The 19,481-nt window shown below is 43.1% G+C and overlaps 1 protein-coding gene across 1 annotated transcript in view; it reads right to left on the bottom strand.

The window, feature by feature from the left end:
* Nucleotides 1-9,965: 9,965 nt before the first annotated feature.
* The window catches only part of LOC140629585 (uncharacterized), a 60,824-nt gene continuing 51,308 nt past the window's right edge, over nucleotides 9,966-19,481 (bottom strand). Inside the window, exon 2 of the mRNA XM_072819073.1 lies at nucleotides 9,966-10,645. Within this exon, the coding sequence (XP_072675174.1) occupies nucleotides 10,342-10,645 (304 nt within the window). The 3' untranslated portion in view covers nucleotides 9,966-10,341. The remainder of the gene's footprint in view (nucleotides 10,646-19,481) is intronic.

The raw sequence follows: 19,481 nt of genomic DNA, 5'->3' as shown, positions 1-19,481 counted from the left end.
CTGAAGCTATACTGCTTCAGTTCAGATCCTGGTTCTGCCCCTTACTGGCTGTGTAAACCTGGGCAAGTTACTGAATCTTTGTACCTCAGTGTCCACATTTCTACAGAAGAAAAATTGATCTTTCTCATCATAGTGAAAATTGAATAGATTAGTATATTTAAAGTGCTTAGAAATATGCCTGGCATAGTATAAACACTGTGTAAGTCTTTTTTTTTAATTTTCTAAAAAACAAACATTTATTGAATGTCTCTCGTGTCAGGTGCTGATATACTGATAAAAATATAAATGTCTCATAAAAATACCAAGTGGTTTTTAAAGTAAATTAAAAATTATCCCAAAGTAGGACAATCGGGGGCTAAGAATTAGCACATTAAACTCGGTTTATAAAAGAGCAACAGATGTCATCATCCTAAATGTGGTCTTCTTACTGAAATAAAATTGATAGGGCAGCCCCGGTGGCAAAGCAGTTTAGCGCCGCCTGCAGCCCAGGGCGTGATCCTGGAGGCCCTGGATCGAATTCCATGTCGGGCTCTCTGTATGATGCCTGCTTCTCTCTCTGCCTCTCTCTCTGTCTCTATGAATAAATAAATAAAATCTTAAAAAAAAAAAAAGAAAGAAAATTGATAAACGTAATTCACTTCTTATGTAATATAACCAGTACTCCAGCTCATTTTGGGCATGAAATGGTTAAAAAACAAAATAAATTTTCCATTCTTAGATGAGTACAGGCTGTGTATTGCCTTGTGAAACAGTTTGGTTCAGCCACTAAAATTCACTATTACAGAACACAGAGAACCCTAATAATTTGTTAGTACACAAAGGATTATTTAACAAGTGTTAGGGCCCTGACAAAGAAACACTTGGTTGTTTAATTTTACGGAGAATTATTTCACTTTTTCTTTTCTTCTGGTAATAAAGGCTTATCAAAAACATATTAACTTATATCTTATGCCTGTTTTGTGTGTTCTAAGCTTGACAGTAAAGCTGACTTTATTGTAAAGCATCTTATCTCAAGGAAGTGACAACTTTGTGTCTTAATCATACACGCTCCTACTTAACAGACCCATTGTGTTCAGCCAATGGACTGGGATTTTCTTTCTATTTAGAAGTTTATTCTTTTTTTTAAACATTGTATTTATTTATTTGACACAGAGCACAAACAAGGGGAGCAGCAGAGGGAGAAGGAGAAGAGAAGCAGGCTCCCTGCTGAGCAGGGAGCCCAAAGCAGGGGCTCGATCTGAGCAGAAGGCAAACACTTAACCAACTGAGCCACCCAGGAGCCCCTAGAAGTTTATTCTTGTAAACAGGAACAAATTATTATTTCTCTGTGTCTATCTTCTGTGGAAGCAGTAATTTTAGTGGCTGACTCAAATTGCTCCATAGTTCTGTGCATACTTCATAATATCCTGAAAGAGAAAATTTATATTGTTTTTTGAATCTTCACATGCCCAAAGTGATCTAGAGCTCTGATTATGTTGCATGGCAAGTGAATGATGAAAAGAATGGGTGAATTATGTTGACCAAATTTATTCCATTAAGAAAAAAAAAACAGAGCCTTTTAAATATCTTTCTGTAGTCAGTCATTCATAATTCCTACTTCTAAATAAAGAATAAATAACACATTAATGCCTATTAATATGTTCCAAGCAATTTGTCATTATTAATTCTCAATTTCCTGTTAATTTTAACTTTTTTTTTTTCAGTTAACTGGTGCTTGATTAAACATAGTTTCTATTTTTTAATAAGTGTTCTAGATGTAGATGACAAATTCTACAGTGGTTGAGTACAAAAGATAGAAAATATATAATCTTCTTTAAAGAGAGTAATAATCTCTTTTAAGTTCAGTTCCCTTTGGATCAAAAATGATTTTTCCACCTACATTATGTCAGCACAGAGCTAGAGGCTTGGGCTAGAGAGATGAAGAAAAATAGTCCTCAAGGTGGTTTTACATCCTGATAATGAGACAAACATATGTTTGGAGACTTTCAATGCAAAATGGTAGAGGCTGATTTCCACAAGAGCTTAGGGAACACAGAGGAGGAAGATGGAGTGCATCAAAGGCATTTTGTATTTTCTGCATTAATTTTACTGGTTGTTCCTTGGTTTAAAAGCACCATGGTAGGTGATAGGTAGAAGAAATTGCATCCGAAAATCACTTAGAGAGAGGTTACAGGAAGGATGGGAGGGGAAGTGAAATCAGGAATATTTTAGAGTGATCCATTATCATTAAGCAAATTGGAACACTGGGAATCCTATCCCAGGGGTAAAGGCAATATAAAGCTGTTCTTCCCAGATAGGAGCCAAACAGTCTCTAGACTAGCACTATTATTGGAAATAGAAACTCTCTGAAAAAAATAATTGGGAGAAACAGCCAACTGTGTTTTAAAGTGGTGTCTTTATATCAGGGAGGTATGAGAGCCTTTGCATGTGGCACGATCAGATTTTCTTTACTTGGGCTCATTCCAAAGAGAGGAAAGAAATGCCATGCCATTAGGATGGTCTTAGGAGAACTTTTCAGTTGGCAAGTATGTGTACATTTATGTAGCAAGAATTCCTCCAGTCTTCTTCACTAAAGAAACACAATGTAATTGGAGGGGACTTCCCATAGCACAAGGCCAGGGACCCTGCATCATTTCTAGCATGGAAGGTTTAGGAAGGTGTTTGCACAGAATAAGTAATAAAAATAGTGTTGTGAAATGCTTTGTTTCCCATTTGGTCTATGTCTCCGGTGGTTCTGATTCTAGACTGGTTCACAAATATTGATTAGTAACTTTAGTCTATGCAGGTCTTAATTTACTTTTAGAAATTAATTTAGTTATCAAAATTAATGGATGATGTGCCTAGTTTTCAGAGAGTATACATATTTGTGAAAGATATCAAATCCATATATATTATGAACTGTATCTAGACTTCTGCCCAGAGAATATGCAGCTCCCCAGAGAATTGTGAACTAGTGTTAATTTACTTACTGCTCTATTGTTTCTTTAACCTTGACTTATTCAAAACAGTGAGTTTGTTAGGCAACAAGTAATAGTAATGATGGCATCCCTACCCTAAATCATCCCTACCCTAAATCTGAACATGGTACCTGAAATTCTTCTCCTGTAGCCTTTGACCATTATCCCGCCCACCTGTGAGTGATTTTGCTATTATTGACCTCCTGACTTGGCTTCACTGTGTCACCTCCGCCTGACTCCTACCTCAATCAGATTTATTAGCTGTAAGCAGCAGCACTCTCTCCATCAAATCTGTCACAGAGAGGAATAGCCAAGGTGTCAGAGGCATCCTTTGCTTTAACCTCCCAGTTATGGTCTGGCAATCAGTTAGCTGTGTATCCTATGGACCTTTTTTTTTTTTTTTTTCTGTGAAAAACTAAAGCTTAATAATATTAAATAACTCAACTCAGAGAAAGTTACTATTGGAGACCTACTTGAAACGTATTTTAATTTTAACATCAGTGTGATACAGCTGAAATGATTTTTCAGTGGTTTGAAACACATATTGTATTTTCACATAATTTTGTAAAATGCAGATACCCATAGAAAAGCAAAATGAGAATAGCCAGCAGACCTCATATACGTATTGTACATACATATGTATAATTTATACTTTGATGTACACATGGATAATAATGAGTACCTTTAATTTATCAGTCCCTATCACCACCTAATCTCCTACATTCAACCCATTTCATACATTTCTATTGACTGCATGAATCATTAGCCACTGAGTTTGTGTCCTCTGCAAAAGGGAAGTGATGAAAACAAGATCTAGTATTTTGTCTATTATATATCAGGTTCTGTAGTAGGATGCTTTCATATATTATCTTATTTAAATCTCATAAAACAATGAGAAAGGATTATAATCACCATCTTACAAAAAAGATAATGAGTCTGTGACAATTGAATAAACTAGCCCAAAGTTCACTAAGTACAAGCTCTGGGAGTCAAACTAAGATCTTTTTTTTTGTTTTGTTTTATATTTTTAGTTGAATTGTTTGAATAGGTAATATAGTACATGGCGCAAAGTGTGTAAAGCAATGAAGTTTTCCCCCTACTTGTGTGCCGTCGCTACCAGTGTCCTTACCCAGAAATAAAAAAATTTGTTGATGTCTTATATATTCTTCTAGAGATAGGTTTCTTTCATAAACAAGCAAAATAAAAATGTTTATATAGAGCTTTTTTGGTTTTTATTTTGTTTTAAAAAGAAACAATGTGGAATGCCTGGGTGGCTCAGCAGTTGAGCGTCTGCCTTCAGCTCAGGGCGTGATCCTGGAGTCCCAGGATCGAGTCCCACGTCAGGCTCACTGCATGGAGCCTGCTTCTCCCTCTGCCTGCGTCTCTGCCTCTCTCTCTCTCTCTCTCTCTCTCTCTCTCTCTCTGTGTCTCTCATGAATAAATAAATAAAATCTTTAAAAAAAACTTGTTTTTAATATGTAGGTATATCAAATCATGACACTATACACCTTAAATATGTACAGTTTTTGTCAGTTATACCTCAATAAAACTGGAAAAAGCGTTTTATATGCAAATAAAAAATGAAACAGCATTTTAAATTAAAGTGTTCATTGTAAGATTATAGCATATTTATCAACTCATTTAGGGTATGCCTAAATTCTGTTGTCAAAAATTTTACTACCTTAAATAATCTAGCATATAAGTCATTTCATACATAGGTGAGGATGCAGTTTTATTTTTTAAATGCTAATCCAGTTGTCTCAGTATTATCTACTGAGCAATCCTTCCCTTCCTTTCTAACATGAGATACTGCACGTAATCTAATATTCAACTGCATTTTGCATTTGCAAATCCAATTCTTTGTGACTTTGCTTTATGTAGTGGCCTCCCTCCCAATAACAATAACCTATAAACATATTGTTGGGACTTTCTTGATATCTATTAATTTCAGGTCTAACAACATTTCTCAGGCCCCACCAATTTAACCCCCAGTACTACCAATAATATTTTGTTTTAATTAAACTCTCTTTTGCTTGGCAAGATGTCTGAAGCATATCAATTAGCCAATTAGTTCTGATCACTGAAGTGTCTCTTTGGCTCTGTTTCCACCAAGACACAGCCTTGTTCACAAAGGACCATCTCTTAGGATTAGAGCCCGAGGCATAGCCGTGTGTCCTAAGGGGCCAGTTCCTTAGGGGTTATTGTGAGGATTAAGTGAGTTAATGTAAAATTCAAGAATGTCAACCAGATTGGAGAAAGCATTTCAAACATGTAACAGAAAAGCAGATATCACAGTGCTAACAGGTGCAGACCCTGGAGCCAGGAGACTGGGTTTGTACCTATCTCGTCACTGTCACCTATCCATCGTGTACCTTTGGCAGATTCCTTAACTTCCTTGTGTCTCCATATCCTTATCTGTAAGATGGGAATAATAATAGTGCCTACCCCCAGGGATGCCACTTGCTTATGCTGTCGCTTTGTGTGAATTTGGAAAAAGACAGTTGCCTATTAACTTTGCAACCTAAAGGCGTCTTTGTGTGAAGAAATAGGAACTCCTTCATTCCCATGCCAAGGCAAGGACAAGATGCGCTGAATGAGGGTGGAATTGTAGCCCCTACGCCCACTCTCTGCCACGTGCCTTTATGCAATCCAGTAGTACAACCCCACACCATGATCAGTCTACACTGTGGGATCACTGTGTATAATAGAGGAGTTACTACTTATAAAACACTTAGAACCATCCTTAGCACATAGTCCGCCCTCAGTAAGTATAGCTGTTCTCTTACCTAGTGCTTCTCACAGTTTATTTCTGAGCCTGGCTTTGCCAGTACTACTGATGACAGCACCATTTTAAAACCCAAAGACAGGGGATCCCTGGGTGGCTCAGCGGTTTAGCGCTGCCTTCAGCCCAGGTTGTCCCAGGATCGAGTCCCACATCAGGCTCCCTACATGGAACCTGCTTCTCCCTCTGCCTGTGTCTCTGCCCCTCTCTCTGTCTGTGTCTCTCATGAATAAATAAATGAAATCTTAAAAAAATAAATAAAAAAATAAAACCCAAAGACAAGTAGAGAGCTTTTTTTAAATACCTCTCTTTTGGTAATCACCACTTATTTTATTTTTAAAAAAAGCTTTTATTTATTTGAGAGAGAGCATGCGTGAGCGGAGCAGGGTGGGGGAGAGAGGCAGAGAGAGAGGGAGAAGCAGACTCCCTGCCGAACAGAGAGCCCCACGGGGGGATCGATCCTAGGACCCTGGGATCATGACCTGAGCCAAAAGCAGACATTTAACCAACTGAACCACCCAGGTATCCCAGTCACTATTTTAATTATTTGCAAGGCTATTTATATCACATATAATCCAAATAACTTAATTAAATTCTCTAGGTGTGTGTGCCAATGCACACGTGCACACACACACACACACACACACACACACACACACACTTTTTTGTTGGGGAGGGGGGCAAATTTGAATTGGCCTAATCACTGATCTTAAAACATCTGCTGAATTCCCAGTTTGTCTTCACACCTGGGCCTGGGTAAAGCACTTCCAATGCAAAGTTGAATGGGACACAGAATCAGATCTCTTTCAAGAGAAATAAAATCGGTGGTTACAGTTCAGTGCAATGCATGTTAGGCTCAGAGTGGAAAGGGAGCACAGAGTGGGGGCTGATTAGGAAGCACGTCAGGAAAAGATTTCTGTAAGATGTGATCCTGGGTTTGTTCAAAAAAGTTAGGAAAAAAAACAAACAAAGGGAAGTTCAGGCCAGTAAAGGCATAGAGATGATAACCAATTCCATTTCACTGGGCCAGAGGCTTTGGTAGTTTTGAGGGGAGTTTTTTCTTCTTTTATTTGAGAATAGTAGACACACCATGCTACATTTGTTTCAGGTGTACAACATCATGATTCAAATCCTCTATCCATGCTATGCTTACACAAGTGTAGCTGCCATCTGTCACCACACGTGCCCTTACAGTATCACTGACTGATTCCTAGCTGTGCTTTATTCTCCTCACTTCTTCATTCCACAACTGGAAGCCTCTGTCTCCCTTTTACCCATTTTGTTCATCCCCCACTGCCTCCCCTCTGGCAACCTCAGTTTGTTTTCTGTGCTTATAGGTCTGATTCTGCTTTTTTGTTTGTTTATTTGAGTATAGAGGAAGATTATTTGAGAAAGGAAGTTAAAGGAGAGTGATCGAAGCCACATTTGACTGAGTATTGAAGGAAGCCAGAGTAAATACTTAGAAGTTGATCCTAGAAGTAAGAGAGGGTCATTTAAATAATTTTTGCTGAGAATTTATCTATCTAAAACTGCATTTGGGGGTATAATTTTATGGCTGAGTTGCACAGGCTCAGTTGGAGCAGAGAAACGATGGCAATGGGCCACTCAAGATATCAGGAACCTGAAGTGAGAGATATTATGAAGGAGGAAGTGGTGTGGTTTGAAGATTTGACTGGATGATAATGGGGCTGGCTGACATTTTATCTGTGCAAGTTAAGCAGAGAAATCATAACCAAGGGATGACATACATTTTTCTTTCTTTTTATGCTGTACGTTTAGGGCCTTTCTTATAAGGAGTTCTTTAATTCTCTTTCAGAAAGCAAACTATATTTCCCAGGCTCTGGTGGTCTAGAAGTAAACTCAGATTTTCTAGATTTAGGCAAAATAACGTAAAGGAAATTTTCCCTATGATAACCTGCATCTTTTCATAATTATCTCCTTATCTATGCCATATAGGATACCTATAGATGTTAGAAACATCAACTTCTCCAGAGAACAGCTTAAGGATTTCTCACAATGAAATGCGTCTGCTAACGGCTTGATAAACCATATTGTGCAAGGTGAACCTCATGCCCTATGGTTCAGGAACATGGCACAAGTCCCCCATCTATACATATAGTCTATAATGTGCCTATCGCTATCTTGTAAAACAAGTATCTACAAATTAAGATTTATGTACTAGTAAACCTGTTCCAGTTTATGATGACTTTCAATGACCTACCTACAGACACCTGTTCTTGTCAGTACAAATTGGGTTGGTTCACTTGTGCCATATGTGTATGCATTTGAAGCCTAGACTCACTGAATTTCATTGGATTAACACCGAAGATGCTGAAAACATGTTTTGTTACTTGATAAATCTCTTGTATTTTTCCCCAGGTTAACTATAATCTTTTTGATATTTTTTATTAGTATTACTTTTGCAATTAGTATTCTAAAATAATAATATGAGGAAAACTGACTATAAAAGCAAAGTTAAAATATGCACTATGCAAGTATTATAGAATTTATAGAATTATTTCTAAGGGTTGATAGTAATGGGATTAAAAACTCAGAATAAGATGCATGTACTTGCCTCTAGCTCATCATCAAGTACTTCTTAAACTTGTGAAGGATAGCATGGGCATTTGAAAAATTCAAGTGCCACCCAGAATGACTGACTATACCTGATTGAGAAAGGTATTTCTTTGATGTATCACTTTTAGAGAAACCAAATTCTTATCATTTCATTTGTGAAAAATATATTTGATGCAGGATGGAAAAATAAGCTATGCCTTCTATGTGGACCATTAACATATGCAGAATAATTTTTTTCTACAATCTGGTCTGCAGACTAATATTGACTATTATGTCATTTTCTCTATTCTCTGGAAAATGAATTAAATTTTAAGAACATGTTTGACTTTTGTTTGTTCTTGAACCTGGAGAATCCCAACCCTCAAGTTGTGAGGCCAGGATAAGCAGCTCAGGAAGGACACTGAGTAATGGCTGAAGGCAAAGGAAGAACAAAAGCCAGAGAGGCAGAGGGCTTCCAAAATTAAGAATTCATCAGTAATGATAAGTGCTGCAGTGAAGTCAGGTAAGAAACTGTTCTCTGGATTTTTCAACAAAGGTGTTATCAGTAAATTTGGCAGGAGTGAATTCTTGGAGTGTCAGGAGTTGGAAGTTAAAGTATGTTGAAATGTGAGAAGGAGGATTATCACTATGTGTTAGTAGGTCATGGCCAAGCAAAGCATTTCTGCCGTAAGGGATAATGGTAGTGATGAGGGTGATGATGACAAGGATGACAATATCTAGCATTTCTGGAGCACTTCCATTACACCAGACACTATAGTAAGCACTTTCCATGTGTTATCTCTTACAACCTTCAATATTCCCATTTTACATAAAAATGAGACATTAATAGGTTAACTCATTCTAGTTTCATCTGTTTCCCCCACTTGCTGACTGCCTTTCTTCCTTCCTGTATTCTTTCCTTTCTTCCTTTTTATCTTCTTTCCTTCCTATTATCTCTAGCAAACATTTGTTTAACTCTTTTTAGTTTCTAGGTATTTTGCTATATGCAAGACCTACAGCAGTGACTAAGACCCTCTTAGCATGCAGAGTAGACATAAGAAGTAATGGCTTCTATTCTTTGCTTCCTGAGCAAAAGCCCTTTCTTGTTTACCTTCAATTTTTCTAACCCTTCATTTTCTCCATATCAAACCACCTCCATTTGCTAGGGGGAGTTTTGCAGAAGCTATTCTTGTTTCTTTGCTCTCCTTGTTACACGCCAGGATTTTGCGTAGTAGCATCTACTCCCTCATGTTTAATTTTCTATGATGGTCATACAGTTAATCTGCAAAGCCACTGTGTTTAATGTACAGGGCCTTGGGGGGGTCTCTGATTAGAACACATCCAGGGTCGGGCTCCCGGTGCATGGAGCCTGCTTCTCCCTCTGCCTGTGTCTCTGCTTCTCTCTCTCTCTGTGTGACTATCATAAATAAATAAAAATTTTTAAAAAATGAAAATCCAGGGGCATCTGGGTGGCTCAGTAGTTGAGCGTCTGCCTTTGGCTCAAGGTGTGATCCCAGGGTCCTGGGATCGAGTCCCGCATTGGGCTCCTTGCATGGTACCTGCTTCTCCTTCTGCCTATGTTTCTGGCTCTCTTTGTGTCTCTCATGAATAAATAAAGTAAAAGATTAAAAAAAAATAGAAAATCCACTGAACAGCAAAGAGAGGTGACGTCAATTAGATCTCAATAAATCTGAGTTTATTGATATAAACCTGAGTTTAGAAAAGGTCTACAGAATAAATAAATAAATAATAACTAACTAAATAATAAAATAAAAAAAAAGAAAACAAAAGGTCTACAGGTTCATCCTTCCCAGAGAAAAAAATGAACACACATACACATACAATTAGGGAGAAAATAAGAAGGAAATCAAGCACCTCTTTGCTTGATTGAAATGTGAATGAAAAATCAAAAGCTCCCAAGAAGGCCTTCTGAGGAGCCTGCAGCTAGAACCCTGACCTATTTCTGCTCAGGTCTCCTGAAAGGCCCACGGAGCGCCAGCCAAGAATCAGGTGCCGTGCAAGGAGCATCCACGCCCTCTGCTCCTATCACAAGACACACACACAGGCTGAGGGCAAATGATTCACAGACGTGGGACCAAACCAAGAGGTTTCACAACAGCCAAGAAACAGAACCACCAATGCGCCCGCCGACATCCCCGCAGCCTGCCTCGCACAGTCACCTAGTAGGTGTTCAAGAAACTTCACAGGATTCCACTGGCCCCGTGTCAGGCTGCCATGTGAGGGACCGGGCGCTCGGGCAGCATCTCGACTCTCCCACACTTTCCGCAGGCCCTCCGTGTCACGTGTGATTAATGAGCGCCATGTCACCAACGTCCCAGGGGTCAGCCTACTGGAATGGAAACACGAATGAGTCGGGAATGGCCTTAGAATGGAGGAATTCCAAAAACGGTGAAGCGAGAGAAAAAAAAAATGGGGACATTTTGTTTTGTTGCTGACTTGAATAGGAGCAAGGTTTTCTCCTTGTCACAGGCCAAGCCATGACCCGGGTTTAGAGCTTTTCAGAATCCTGAAAACCGACAAACGCACCCAATTAAGTGCTGCCCCAAAGCCCTGTGCACTTTCTAGAAGCCGCCAGAAGTCTAGAATGGCAGAGGTTGATGTGGGGTGGGGTACTGATTAATTTATCCTGGATTTTATTAACAATAACCAATTACTGTACATGTCCTAAATGTCAAGCACTACACTCGGTGTAAAGTGATTTATGGCCAGTGCCGCATGCAATCACCATGTAATCATCATAGCCCCAAAGGAAAGGCATTGTCATCCCTATTTTACAGGTGGAAAAACTGAGCTCATGCGGCTAAGAGATGACATAGGGAAGACGCACATGCCCGGCTGACGCTGAAGCCCACACCCCTAACGTCGTTCCCCTGACTGATGAAAAAGCTGGGGCTCTTCCGTGCAACGTCCTGCGCTCACTGCCCCGAGAGGGAACTGGTCCCAGGACCCATCGGATTCCTGATCCAGAGGATGAAAAGAGAGTAGCACTTGGCTGGGATCGCGAGGATGGAGGCTGCTCGAGAGAGGTCCCCGTTTGCACGGTCTTCTCCATGCCCTGGGTGAGCTCCGGACTCGCCTCGGCCCAGCCACACAGGGAGGGAAGGCCCCGTGGCCTCACTAAAAGTCCCAACGGCCCCCCCAAGTAGACAGCGAACAGCTCTGGTGGGAAGGCCCCGGGATGGAGAGATCAGAGGCTCGAGGCGGCCACGAACAGGACCCAGAGGTTTCCCAGCAACTGTCCCACTGTCCCTTGAGGCAGTCCTCCCACCCTGAGCAGAAGACAAAAGTCAATCTCCAGGACCTCGAGAACCTCAGGCTAGGGGAAGGAGCCAGCCACAAAAGGCCACGGATTGTGTGACCCTCTTTCCATGAAACCTGCAACAGCAACGGGAAAGGAGATGAGCAGTAGCCAGGGGCTCCTGGTGGGAGGGAGGCGTGGAGAATGACTACCTAACGGGTACGGGGTTTCCTTCTGGGGAAAGGGGTGGGGTGGGTTCCACAAGTTCTGGAACTAGATGGTGGTGAGGGTTGCACAACTCTGTGAGCAAATGCACCTGATGCCACTGAGCTGTGCGCTTCAAAATGACTACAACGATACATTTCACGTTCTACGTATTTTCCCGTAACATCATCATCAACAACAAGTGACTCCAAAGGATCCTTGAATTTATTCACCACAGCGGGAGACCAAACCATGGGGGCCGGGGATTGGCCTGGAGGAGACTCAGACCTGGATGTTCCCCGAAGCCCCTCAAAGGTATAAACTCGGGGCTCAAGGAGAGGCTGGGGCGGACAGAGAGCGGAGGAGGAGGGGTGTCAGGCCGCCAAGCAGAGGGCTGGCTCGGCTGGGAGGCAACGTGGGGGACCGGGCAGTCTCCCCCAGGCTGGGGCCCACCCGGCGGGCATCCTGGCTCCCTGCTCGGGGCTGGGGGCCCGGTGTCCTCGGTCTGCATCACAGTCAACAGCAATCTACCCGCACCGGGCAAACCGGGCAGCGGTAAGTGGCGGAACTCCGACAATATTTAATGACTTCGGGGGGTGGGGAGGCTTTGCAGGGTGGAGGGGCAGCGAGCAAAGGAGCCAGAGAGCAAGCAGGCCACTCCAGGGGAAATTCCAGGGGGGGGAGATAAAAGGGGGCTGTAAAGCAATTTTGACAGGTTAACAGACAGGTAATATTCCAACGGTGTTTACTTAACCAGGCTAGCGCTCCATGCGGCAGCGATTAAGCCGAGGCACGGGAGCCTCAGCAACCAAGGGCTTCAGTGAAACAAAGATCTAGTCAGAGAAAACCAAATAACGGCCAGTCAGATGCTGGGCCTCCCCCCGCCCCAGCTCGGAAGCCACGGGAGATGCTTCCTGGAGATCAATCTGGAGAGATAGCATCCAGCGGGATGTGCTGCAGGGGCTGCCACCGGGGGCAGAGGGCCTGGCTTCTGACGCCTCCGTGGGAAGGGCGGGGCGCAGGCGACGGGGCCCAGATGCCTGTCCTCCCTCCCACTTCAAACCAGACCAGTTCTGCAGTCTCCTGGTCCTCGAAAGACAGCTCCCTGGTCCCACCCACTGTCCCAGGGCCCCAGCCAGCACTGAAACTCAGGCCGGCTCCCAAACCCCAAATACCGCCCCCCCCCCCAGCCTTCAAAGGCCCCTGCGCCTCCTTATCTCCTCGCTGTAATCCATGGGGTAAGTTCCCTAACCTCCCTGGGCCTCGATTTCCTCATCTGTCGAATGGGACAGTAGTTTCCCACAAAGCCATGTAACGAATGCATTACTTTATCATCAATCCTGTGTTAATGTAGTTAATGCAAATATTAGTAATGTTTAATACATCATTAAATAACTACGAGGAATCAATAAACAACACAAGGGTTACATGAAGCACACTGCCGAGATCACAGTAGGTACTTGATACATTTTTTTTTAAAGATTTTATTTATTGATTCGTGAGAGATGTAGAGAGAGAGGCAGAGACAGAGGCAGAGGGAGAAGCAGGCTCCCTGCAGGCAGCCCGACGTGGGACTCGATCCCAGGTCTCCAGGATCACGCCCTGATCCAAAGGCAGACACTCAGCCACTGAGCCACCCAGGGGCCCCTACTCCATACATTTTAGTTCCCTGTTACAACTGCCGGTACCACCCACCTGCCCAGATGCCGAATACAGTAGAATAACTAACAGGCTAAAAGGTGCTTTTTTTTTTTTTTAAACATGTTAAGGTTGTTCTATATTCACCCCTATTCTCATAGAATGGGGAGAAAGCTCCTCATGGGCACTAGAAGAGGTGTCACCTTGGCTTAGGTACCAGAGTGAGACACCTAAGACACTCTCTGCGTTCTGAGCGCTTGGCATCCACGCCGAGCAACTTGATAGGACTCCATGTGCTCTGTTCCTGGGAGGACGTGAAAGTGTTCAAAGCCACTGAACCACCACATCATGGGTGCCAAAATTCTGACTTCATTTCCTACAGGGTTCCCTGGCCTGTGTTACAGGACACTATTTTGAGGTTGGATTATATATTTTCAGGTTATTTGGAAAATCATTGTGGCTTTAAATAATAAAATTCGGAGTGACATCTGTCAGCCCTGATTACCATGAGTCTGCTAAGCGGTGTGTTCTTTCTTTTTCATTTTTAAAAGTGCAATGAAGTAAGTGTTACCTAGAAGGGTTCGTTAGAGTCTTCAGGGTTGTGTATTCAACACTCTCTTTCAAACAGGTCCCAAAGGCGTGTACCAGAGACCGTGCTACAGGCCGGAGGTGGTATGGCCAAGAGTTGAGCTGGAAAACACTGCCAGAACCATGGTGCGGGGATCAGACACCAAAGAACCATAGGGGCATCTGGTCAACCTCTTGCATTTCATCAATGGGGAAACAGAGGCCCCAGGATGGAGAGGCAGGTCTCCCCAAGGTGCATCCAGCACTTTCCAGGTTACCCGTCACTCATTTTGCCTTCTTGCATGACTTTGAGCAGCACCTCAATGAGGTTTGTCTCTTATGGGCCAAGAAATCATCCCACAAAAGGGTTCCTTCACATGAATCTCTGCCCCAACTCTTATTTTCAGGGTGCAATCAGTATCCCTATTCAGAAAAGTGCACCTTTAAGACTCCCTCTACCTATTGATCATGTGAGCTTTACCTAGTCTGGGACGGGTGGTCTGGGAACTAGCTGTGGCTGTCACCGCTTTAGTCCCAAGGGGAAGGTGCCATTTGCCAAAAGAACTTGGAATGTCTGGGTTCAGATAGTCTCTTTTTGTCAGAGAGCAGGGACCCCTGCACCAAAGATCTACCAAAAGCCATCTGCCCCATGTCACCGGTGTCCCCCCTGCCCCCACCCAAGTATCTATAACCTGTTGATCAACCACCAAGCCCTGAGTATCTATAACCTGTTGATATTCTCCTTTGATAGAGAAAACTACAGAAGCACAGAAAGATTGTTTGCATCCAGGTCTTGAAGTGATAATATCTGTGAGCATCAAGATTGCACTGGACACTCATCCAAAAGAGACAAAGAGGGACACCTGGTGGCTCAGTGGTTGAGTGTCTGCTTTCAGCTCAGGTCATGATGCCGAGGTCCTGGGATCAAGTCCCACATCAGGGTCCCCACGGGGACCCTGCTTCTCCCTCTGCCTATGTCTCCACCTCTCTCTCTCTCTCTGTCTCTCACGAATCAATCAATAATTTTTTTTTTTTTTTAGGGATCCCCGGGGGGCTCAGCAGTTTGGAGCCTGCCTTCAGCCCAGGGTGTGATCCTGAAGTCCCGGGATCAAATCCCACATCAGGCTCCCTGCAGGGAGCCTGCTGCTCCCTCTGCCTGTGTCTCTCATGAATAAATAAACAAAATCTTCAAAATATATTTTTTCTCAAAAAGGGAGAGGACAAAGAGGTGCTAAGAGTCAAAACAGCTTCTTTCTTTCTTGCTTTTTGGTGGAGGGAAAGGGAGAGAAGGGGAGGCTGCATAGTGCAAATTGGCCTCTGAGCATGAAAATAATCTGGAGGTATGATTTCACAGAATCCTCTTTTTTCCCCAGAAAAGTTTGATCAACATACACTTAATCTGAAATTTTGTTCACCTCTCTCTCACTGGGATGCTAATGCATTGCCTAGAAAAAGGAACCCATTGATGATTATTTGATGAAGAGAGGAATGGATTTGGAAGGTAAGCCTTTCAGGGAAGACCAGGAGGTGGATTAGTGCACGTGACCCGAGCACGCATTTCCTTGTACAGATCAAGGGGCTGAAGATGGGCTGGGAGTTCCATTTGAACTGACAGGAAATCCTGTTTAAAAGGTTTCTGGGCTCAGGGACAACTGGGTGGCTCAGTCCGTTAAGCATCTGCCCTGGGCTCAAGTCATGATCTCAGGGTCCTGGGATCAAGCCACATGTCGGGCTCCTGCTTGCTCTCTCACTCTCTCTCAAGTAAGTAAATAAAATCTTTGGGGGAAAAAAAGGGTTTACGGGCTTTGAACCATCCTTCCCTATGAAGACCTCTATGACGTGGGAGGAGGGTAGGAATATTCTTCCCATGTGACCAAGGAGAAAACTAGGGAGTACAATGAAGAGCCTCTCTAGAGTCTTAAAATGAATTAACAGAAGAACTGGGCCTGGCTTTTGGCTTGTTCACTTTCTTTCTTTTGTATTTTCAATTCCCTTAAAATAGTGCTTTAGTCTCTCTCTAAAAAAAAAAAAATCTATCTATATCTATATATGGATATATATCTTAAACATCACATTAAAAGTCTCCAGACAATATTTATTTAGGGGACAATGACCCCACATGCCACCAGCCTTGCCAATAGCCTACACCTAAGACACATCATTGTTTGTGCTTTGAAGCCCACGAAAACAATCCTAGTCATATTTCTATAAATCTAGGAAAGGTGGCTTGCCAAAAGAAGAGAAGTATTAGACCATACCTCAAAGCATTCTGTGCAACAAACGTGGGAAATGAGGAGTTTGAGGGGTTGTTTCCCCCCAAAGAGCTCAGCTTCACCCATACATGCTTCTGCTTCTCCATCTGAAACACAGAAGCCACACCTGGAAGCCCCCCAACAAGGTAACAGGCGTGTAGTCAAGAATGCAGTAGGTGCTCCAGACATGTGAGAATAAGAAGATTGGGTCTGTGATGTCCTTGCATTAAAAACTAGGTTCTAAATATGGTCTGTCGCGGGCAGCCTGGGTGGCTCAGCAGTTTAGCGCCGCCTTCGGCCCAGGATGTGATCCTGGAGACCCGGGGTCGAGTCCCAGGTCGGGCTCCCTGCATGGAGCCTGCTTCTCCCTCTGCCTGTGTCTCTGCCTCTCTCTCCTCTCTGTGTTTCTCATGAATAAATAAATAAATCTTAAATAAATAAATACATAAATGTCCATAAGGGAACATTATTCAGCCCTGAAAAGGAAGGGAATTCTAACACATGCTGCAATGTGGGTAAACCCTGAGGACGTTACGCTCGGGGAAATAAGTTAGTCACAAAAGGGCAAATATTGTCTGATTCCATTTAAATGAGGCACTTAGAATAGTCAAATCATAGAGAAAACACAGTGGAATGGTGGTTGACGGGGCACTGGGAATGGAGAGCTACTCTTTAACAGGGACAGAGTTTCAGTTTTGCAAGATGGTAAAAGTTTTGTGGGGGGATGGTGGTGATGTTTGCACAACAACGTGAATGTCCTTAATGACACCAAATGGTACACATAAAAAGGGTTAAAATGGTTCATTTTATATTAAGTATGTTACCACAACTCTAGGTAAATAAATAGTGAAAGAAAGAATCCTCTAAGCTCAAAGAGAAAGCTACATTTTTCAACCACCTTATTCCCGATAGGGCAAGAAGCAGGAAAGTCCTTCAAAAGACGCCAATTCCAAGTCTTGGTGCTTATACCCCCCGCGTCTCTAACATCACAAACACGAGACAAGGAGATAACACGCGGGGCACTAACCCCCTCCCGGCATCCTGACACTTCTCTCATTTCGTCAACCGATCACCTGCAGCTCACCAGAAAGCAGGCTGCAGAGCTGGACACAAACGGACCCATGAAGCTCAACAGCGATGGTGGCACATGAATGGTCCCAAGTCCAACTACCTGCCGCTCTTTAAAGGAGCCAGAGGAAAATCAATTAAAAACCAAGAAAGGAGAACAAAACAAGCGAGGACAAGCGACAGAGGTCAGGTAAAGCACTCCGGTGTCCAGGAGGAAGGCTTCCAGCCGGAGAGACGTGGCAACCAGAGTGGAATGAGCTGGAATGGGGCTTCCTCTTGTCCCACAGGGTGGGCAGGAGTTCTCCACAGAGGACTACAGATCGTCGGCCCCCATGGTCTGCCAAGTGGATCCAAGCAAAAGAAAAATGTGTTTAACCAGAGATACAGGATCGGAAGGGCGGCCGGCTCTTAAAACCTGGGCCATGAACGCACGCAAGGGTTGGTTTTGCCCTTAAAGGAAATAAAATTTATGGTTTGTCAGATAAGTAGAAAGGAAAACCATCCGGATAGAAACCCAGCCAGATAAAAGTCTACACACGAGCAAAACAGTTTTCTTAAAACAGTGTCTAAATATCTCAGCCAAAGAAAGGTCCTGGGATCCACCAAGATTCATGCGACCTCAAAATGTAGCTCCATTTTAATTTCCTTTTAGACACATCTCCACAAGAAGCCAATGCTTCTCTCTTTGTTGGCCGGGCTCATCTGCTGACCATCTAGCTGTGAGCGTGAGAGCCTTCCTTTCCACAACAGAACACTACAATTAACCACGAAATGTTTATCTGTGGGAAGTGGGGAGGGATTGGCAAGACAGCACCTTCCAGATTGCTGGAAATAGTCTGTATCTTGATTTGGATGGTCGTTACGCGGAGGCATGCGTATGTAAAAACTCATTAAGCTCTACATTTCATATTTGTTTATTTTATATGCGGTATTCTTTAATAAAAGGTCTACGCACAGAGATTTTTTATTTCTTTTTTTTTTCCACACACACAGATTTTTTTTTTAAGCCCCACAGGTTTATTTCACGCCCAACGAGAGCCAAGCCGTTTGTTAGAAAAGGTTCCAATCAACAGTTAATGCATTCTCCCAAGCTCCTACCTCCCCTCCCCTGAGCCCCACACTCCTGTTATCCAAGCTGGCTCTACCAACAGGTCACCTGGACGAAGGAAAGTTAATCGAGACCGTAGTCAAGCAGCTTATTTCCTGTTTGGATGGGTTTTGCAAGGCAGTAGATGGAAGCACATGACAAAAGGAACTAGAGATTCTCACCAAACTCTCCCCTAATTCGTGCTGAAATCTGTCACTCAAGAACTGTAACAAAGGTGGTTCTCTTCTTGCGTCATAGGAGGACGTGGCATACACATTCTCTTCCCAACATGGCAACCTTTCAGGTAGCAAAATCCATACGTATTGTCTCATTTAGATGATTCACTCATTCAACACATAAGATATATCAGATGACCGCGATATGACAACTCTTTCTTTCGCAGTATGATTTATCACACACCCCCCCCCCTGAGCTGGCCACCCTCCTCCTAATACACTCCAATTTATAGGACCCCGAAATAACCAACTACCCTTAGAGCTCTGTGTGGCCCAGAATTGTTTGACTACACTTTTCATTATCTGGACACTGTTGACTCTCTTGATGCTTGATAAAAATATCAGCTTGATATATTAATCATATGACTGACTTCCAAAGAATCACTCCTTCTCCCTTATACAATTGTGTAGGACCTAACATTGCAGAGTTGCGTCTTTGTTGGTTTCAGCCCATGGTTTCTACCCTTTGTGGGCCATTTTTGAACCCAAACTCTGGTGTGACAGCTGTACTCTTAGCCTGGGGCCATCTTTGTCTATGAAAGCTCCAGCCTTACCACCCCCCCCCCCAAAAAAGGAAAGCTCCAGCCTTCACCCAAGCAACACGCCAGCAGCTACTGCAGATGCCCACATGGTGGAAAACTAGTTCACCCATCTGCACAACTGGGGATGCAAATGCACCTGAGGCTTCTTACCATCCAGAAGCACACCAAAAAGAACCATCGTATTTCCTGAAATCAGGACACTTGGCTGCCTGCCGCATTTCTCAGCCCCGTACAACCGTCGGAAGTGTGAGCAAGGTTCCAGACTCCCTTTCTCCACCTCCATCACCACCACTCATCCCCCCGCCACACAACCAGGAAACTGTTGTCTTGGTC

Source organism: Canis lupus (assembly GCF_048164855.1).
Source record: "Canis lupus baileyi chromosome 16 unlocalized genomic scaffold, mCanLup2.hap1 SUPER_16_unloc_4, whole genome shotgun sequence".
Taxonomy (NCBI): domain Eukaryota; kingdom Metazoa; phylum Chordata; class Mammalia; order Carnivora; family Canidae; genus Canis; species Canis lupus.
The sequence above is the reverse complement of the archived record's forward strand: the minus strand, read 5'-3'. Positions and strand labels throughout refer to the sequence as shown.